Source organism: Setaria italica, chromosome II (assembly GCF_000263155.2).
Source record: "Setaria italica strain Yugu1 chromosome II, Setaria_italica_v2.0, whole genome shotgun sequence".
NCBI classification, from domain to species: Eukaryota; Viridiplantae; Streptophyta; class Magnoliopsida; order Poales; family Poaceae; genus Setaria; species Setaria italica.
The window spans coordinates 28289945-28296632 of record NC_028451.1 but is presented as its reverse complement, the minus strand read 5'-3'; the positions used below and the strand labels follow the sequence as shown (position 1 = coordinate 28296632).

At 48.2% G+C, this 6688-nt stretch overlaps 1 protein-coding gene across 1 annotated transcript; it reads right to left on the bottom strand.

The window, feature by feature from the left end:
- Window positions 1-3819: 3819 nt before the first annotated feature.
- LOC101754400 lies at window positions 3820-5339 on the bottom strand. The gene is made up of 2 exons (XM_004956620.3): window positions 4701-5339; window positions 3820-4593 (listed from the first exon to the last, which is right to left on the bottom strand). The coding sequence occupies exons 1-2, from the start codon at window positions 5063-5065 to the stop codon at window positions 4410-4412; spliced, it is 549 nt and encodes a 182-aa protein (XP_004956677.1). The 5' UTR covers window positions 5066-5339; the 3' UTR covers window positions 3820-4409.
- Window positions 5340-6688: the final 1349 nt, after the last annotated feature.

The following is a 6688-nucleotide window of genomic DNA, read 5'->3' as shown; positions in this document are numbered from 1 at the left end:
TAGAGCCCCTACTCTTTTTAAGGAAGATGTGGCACCGCCTCCACCCACCGTAAGGCCGAAGGCCTCAGGTCGAAGCTGAGTGTGCCGTGTGACCTCTAGCCACTATTACCCGCGTTGTTAACAGCATCAAGCCGGCTGTTCCTCGCTGCCCTATCATCACTGCTAACCCCCGTCGCTGCCATGCATCTGCCTGATCTTGTACTAGCCCATCTGTCACCATGAGTGTTATCCCCTAGCACCGAGACAAGTGGTGTCCGTCGTGCAAGCTCTCTGGCTTCTATCGCACTTGATATTGCCCGACCGCGTTTGTCACCATTTATGCTATCCCCTAGTGCTGGGCAGACTAACTGTCGAACAAGCTGTCAAGTTCTAGCCTTTAGGATCATTATTCCACAATGCCCTAATGACCCTACCCCCTTAAGGATCTGTCCAAACCTCTGGTCCAATCCACCACACAGCCGTTATGCTGCCCAAACCAAACCCCAAATATCATCTCGCCATAGTTGTCATGTCACTCGCCCAAAACCTCAAGTCCCACCCAAACCCAGCCGTTATGCTGCCCGACTAAAACCCTAGGTATCAACCAAACCTAGACATAATGCTACCTGATCTAAACCTTAATTCTCGTCCCAACCAAGCCGTAGTGCCGCCCACCCAAATCTCAAATTCTCGTCCGAACCCAGCCGTTGTGCTGCCCGACCAAAACCCTAGAATTTTCTAATATCCAGCCCCAACCCATTAATTATTAGAGACCTATCTCTAAATAATTAATGAATTATCCATCCATTAATCGAGAATTCACCTTTTACTATCAAGTAATTTCCAGAATACTCATCCTTTTCCTTCCTTACGAATTGATTGGTGCATTGTTTTATTGATTGTTATTTTATGCGCTCTCATCAGATGGTAGATGACCAGGCTCCATCCTGAAGCCAAGGGTCCAGAAGGACTCGAAGCCAAGAACCCTGGTTGCCCTAGGAGACGTTAAGGATTTTCGATGAAGGCAATCCTGACTCCTAGTGCATACTTTATCCCATTGAGTGCGAGAGTTAATAATATTGCCAACCTAATACAGACAACATTGTTTTGTTTTAAGAACTATTTCTTTAGAGATACATGCATGCTAGATTTTCCCCCTTTTGCTATTGAAATGCCACAGGCCAAACCACCCTAGGAAAACTACTCTTCTCACCAACCCTCCGTTTAGTAGATACGCTAGGCAAGTTGAGTCACGCCCTGTAAATGGGGATAAAATATGGTTGGATCCTCCACGGGGAGGATCTGACACGCACCATAAATTTATATTTTTATAAAAGACTTAGGAAGGATTTTCCTTTTGGGAAAGTGTGAGTTAATTATAAAAAGGTAGTAACTAAACCCCCAGGGTGTATTTTAGACCTGCGAGTAAAAGGACAGCCCCTGTGGGGGAACATACTGCCCTAACGCTTACCCTGGTCCTTACATGACGGTTCATTGGGAGAGTCTTTCTTGTAACATGTACAACCATACGTGCCAAAAAGGTACAGCCTTCGGGAGTGCCTGTTCATGTGAGGCCTTGATTCGAACCCCGCTAGCTGATCCTAGACATCCATCCCAAGCGGCCAAGGTGGGCAACGGGTATAGTGGAGCAGAAACTTCGTATAGTCCCAAGTCTGGTCGGCACGAGTTGTTTGTTTAGAGGGACGGAGACCCTGAGGGTCAGAGGCCATGTTTTATATATTTGTGCACACTCCTAGGATTGGATCCACGTAGCGGATGTTAGTGGCCCCTTCTTAGACCCCAGTATATCCGCGGACCGATCTAGGGAATGCTGTTTTGAGATAGACGTGAGCGGGCATGGGTCTTGTAGATCAGTGTAGCCTAGGAACAAGGTATGGGCTGATCGAACGTATGGATGTGTACACCTCTGCGCAGAGTTTTGACCTATCGATAGCCGAGGCTCACGGTTAAGAGCCCACTTTGTCAAAGCCCCCATGATTAGCCTTTGGGTGGGAATTAATGTGATAAAATTGCCGGATGAAGTCGTGGATCGGACTCCAGAATTAAAACCTGGGGACTTTCATCTTATAATATAATAGTAACTCTCTTAGAGAGTCTTTACATAACTCACCTTTGAAATTCACTTTGCATCTGTGAGATGCTTTAGGCATAGGTTTTGCCTCTCAACTATATTCCTTGACCACCTCCCATATTGCATTTAATATATACTAGTTAAGGTTGGAATTTGTTGAGTACCAACCGTAAATGTACTCAGCCTTCCTTTCATCATACAGGTATAGATTTCTAGGTGTTTAAACTATCTTGTTAGTGGATGGGCACCACTTCGCTGTGCTAAGGTGAAGATTTTTTCTTATTAAATTATACACATTTTATTGCTTAAAATATTGAACTGTGATGGTAACTGCATTAGCCTACTGATCCATAAATACAAGTGATCAGCGGGACTCCCGAAGGGAGGTCCCCACAGTTCAGATCTCACTGTAAGATACGAAGCCAATCAAGATGACCAATTTTAGTAGAAACTTGTCCATGAAACAGGAAAAATGTGACAAGTGTCTCTCAAGAGAAGAGTGAACACTCAAGGAAGAAGAAAATTTTCTTTTGCCTTCACCTTGTGCCCGCTGACTTTAGCACGGCCATGGTTTAATGGAAAGGATAGATTCTCTAATATTCCAGCTACTAGAATCGCGTCAAACTGATATCTTCATGTACGAAATATTTAACAGAATCATACCGAATGATACGCTTCTCGTTGTAAGTTGACTACGACTAATCATTTCTTAATCTACTCCATGTGCAGTTTGATTGTCCATGGGAATTATTATGCTCCTAGGACTATAGTTCTCAGAATAGTGCCTTTCGTTTCATGTTATGATCCGGACACTCTACTGGAGTGTAGTGTAGAGAGCACGTGCTGAACGTTCATGGCATCATCGTCGGCATGAATCTCTCCTGGAGTCATGGAACTGGTAGCCTGTGAACATGTACATTGTTCTTTGTGTTCTTTCCAAAGCAGCTGAGGTTCTGCTGCCGTCGGCCAGTGTCAACATGGTGTCGACATCGTGCTCCGGGGATGGACGGCCGTACGCCATTACTCTGCCCCGTGCTCTATCGATCTCCATCTCCTCCATGCATTGTACGGGAACGGAAGGAGTACAAGGCCGGAGCTCTGACAGAGAGAAGCGAACAGATTGACCCATGCCAGCGGCATTGCGCAGGTACTGCTGGTAGTGCCCTAGTACTAGCTTTGTAGCTACCATTCATTAGCTAGTGACCCTTGCAAATAAGCTGATGCTCCGAAGTGGTACCACCTGATCTTGTAGGAGGAGGTAGCATTATATCTGCCGTAATCAGGGACTGAATTGATTTGAATATAGTACAGCAAAACTAATCATACTTGGCATTTGCAATGGTGACATTATAGGCTCTACTTGATTAGTAATGGCGACAGCATTATCCATGTGAGCGTCACAGAACTATCAAGCTTTCCTGCTGCTTGATCTGTGCTACTATACTCACAAGGCACGAGCTTATCAATCAGTCTACGAGTACTATTAGTGTAGCTGAATGGTTTAATAAGCATGCATGGGCATGGCTGGCCCGCGGACACGTATAAGCAGAAAAAAAGAACATCGTATACCTACAACAGTACAGCGTACATGATAGAGACGAGAGACCTTCGCAATTGACACGTATATGGTAGTACAATAATACTGATCGAATGTGCTAAACAGAATAGTTAACTGCACGTACGACTCTAATTGATTTTCGCACGATCTCACAATGCAAAACTCTTCTGCTCCGAACAGCAAATGAATCTGATGAAGAACATACAGTTTTTGACAGATCAGAAGACAATAATCATGCATGCTCAGGTATAGTCGGTCTCAGTGATTAAATTCTAAACTACTCGCAGTGTCTTGTCCTCGTAAATCACATGTCTGATTATATATAGTGGCGTGACAAGATGGATCGATCGATCCCAACAACAGCTCTCTCAGCCTTGCAGCTCATCGATCTGCAAGCTAGTGCTGTGGCCACTTCTCTCTTTCCTCGCTTCTACAGAAGTGTGTGCTTACACGCTGCTCGATCGATCGGTACACTGAGATTGTATATACCATCATCTACCATCGTAGGTAGCATAGCGAGCTGGAAGAATTTTTTTTATGAAACATATTACACGGATCTATGGATCGGATCAAGCTAATGGCGTCTCTACGGCTTCATGCTGCGGTGGTCGATCCAGATAACTCTAATCGATTAATCAAGCTGGTGATAACTAGTATATGAGTGATTACTGTCTTGCTGATATGCAGAGTGATTGATCGATGAGCCTGCAGCTTGCTAGTTGAGGAAGGTGTAGGAGTGGCCTGCGTGGGTAGGTGCGGCGTAAGTTCGCGCGCGCCTCGTCATGCCGCGGCCACCGTGCCGCCGGCCCCGGGCTTGCCGGAGCCGGCGCGGCGGCCGGCGACCGGCGCCGCCCCCGCGGCCGCGTCCTTGTTGTTGATGGACTTCACGGTGCACTTGTCCTTCCACTCCTCCTGCGTGATGTGCCGCTCCCGGCACTCCAGGCTGCAGAACGCCGCCTCGCCCCTGCAGCAGCAGAAAGAAAGGCACGTCTTTTTTAGGACACGCACGAACATGAAGATTAAGATTATCCAGACATGAATCACTGACGGAGAATACTGTACTATACGTACTTGTACATGAAGGTGTCGCGGCCGGGGCCGAGGCGGCGGCAGCAGAGCCCGCAGGCGCGGAGGAAAGCGGCGGTCTCGACGACGGAGTAGTCGGCGGAGTTCCGCCGCAGCCCCGCCCGCGCCGGCGCTGCGCGCGCGCGGTACGCCGCCAGCCAGTCCTCCTGCGCAGCGGCGCCACCGGCGCCGCCGTCGAACGCGGACAGCCAGTCCTGCCCTCCGGCGCCGCCGCGGTGGTTGTTGTCGGGCAGCTGGGCCTCCTCGTCCTCCGCCACCGCCGCCAGCACGTCCGGCGGCGCGAACTCCGTCATGCTCGTGGTCCGCCGCATCGGGTTCTTGCAGTCCCTCTCCCTCTTCCCCACCATCATCTTCCTCCCCGCTCCTCTCTGCTCGTCCTCCTGCTCCAAGAAATAATCACAACGCCTCTCTCCGCACGCCCGTCCTTTCAAACCAGGACTGCTACGGGCGACCGAGCGACTCTGAAGCCTCGAAGAGCACACGATGAGGCTCTGGCCATGGAAGTGCAGGCGCAAGCTCTTCGCTCTCTCGCGGGCGGGCGCGTGTGGAGGAGAGGAGACGACGAGGGAGGGGTGTGGGGATCTCTGCCTTGTGGCGGGTGGGCGTGGGAGGGCGGGGAGGGGCGGGCCGGGGGGATAAAAGAAGGGTTGCGGCGATCCGGGCCGTCGGATGCGGCGCGGCCGCCCGTCGGATCCACGTCAGCGGTGCCCCGCGTCCCTGGGCCGTGGGCGCTCGTGTCACCTTGCTTCGTGGGGGGCTCCATCATGGGGTTTGGTTCTTTTCTGGCGGGCGGTCGGGAAGCGTCGCCGCCGCTGGTTGATTTGGGGGCATTAACTTGTGTTCATTGCCGTGATTGGGAGGTTTCAGAAAATGGAGAGAAGGAATTGGGCCATATAACCAGCAGGTTGATGCTTGATGGGTGAGTCTGGGGCGGGGTTCTCTGTGGTGACTGTGTGTGGGGGATGAATGTGTGTTTCATTCACTTCTTTTTGTGCATGAATTTTTGTTAGATGTAAACTTGCTTGGGCGTTTCTGTTGCAGTGAGAATTAGGGTTTCCTTATCATTTTATTTATGTTCTCCGCGTTTACCATGAAGATTTACCATTGTGATTAGCTAAGGTATGATTGGATCTCATATGATTATATAAAGAAAATCCGCTAAAAAATCGCTACGAGATAAAAAAAAATACCCACTGCGGTGGATTATAAGAATCTAACCACCCAGATTATAAAAACCTACTATATCCAACAACCATACTACTAGGAGGCTATGTGGAGAAAGAGTGAGATAGGCATAAGTAGATTCTATATTATAATCCATTGACCCAGTCAAACCAAATTATTATTGGTCAGAATCTATATTCTTATAATCCCTATTAACTATTCAGATTCTTCTACGCTAACTTTTGTTTAGAGGTAAACTTGCATGGGTATTTTAGTTGCAGTGAGAATAGATCTGAGCAAAATGCAGGCCGGGCTAGGCTTGAGTTGGGTCGGCGAAAAGCCCAGAATATTTCGAGCCAAAAAACGTGGCTTTTTTGGGGTCGGGCTCAGGCTGGTCAGGCCGCCCAGTCCTTTTTAGTTGGAAAATAAATAAAAAATAATCGGGTCGGCCAAATTTTTTTGGCCAGCAAAATGCGCGCCACCCCTGGCCCTATAATGGCCATGGGCTGGGCTGGGCCTGGCCAAATTCGCTCAGGTCTAAGTGTGAATTAGGGTGTGATACATTTCCTATTACCATGGAGATCCTGCACTGTGATTGCGATTAGTTGTTTTGTTTTCCACTAGATAGTTACGTGTTGCACAATTTGAAACCCTTGTACACGTCGACTATCCGTACTATACCTTATTTATTGCTGTTTTATACAGCTTGCAAAAAATGGATATAAATGTTACGTTATATAATATATTGTAAAGAAAACATCATTGATGACCTTGAACGGATAGTCTGCACTGAAAACATCCTAGTCTAG

What these genes read in the sequence shown, in the direction of transcription:
- LOC101754400 (XM_004956620.3), bottom strand. Translation starts at nt 5,065, where the DNA reads ATGATGGTGGGGAAGAGGGAGAGGGACTGCAAGAACCCGATGCGGCGG. An exon ending in CGCGACACCTTCATGTACAA is followed by an intron (nt 4,594 to 4,700) that starts GTACGTATAGTA and finishes CTGCTGCTGCAG; the next exon opens with GGGCGAGGCGGCGTTCTGCA.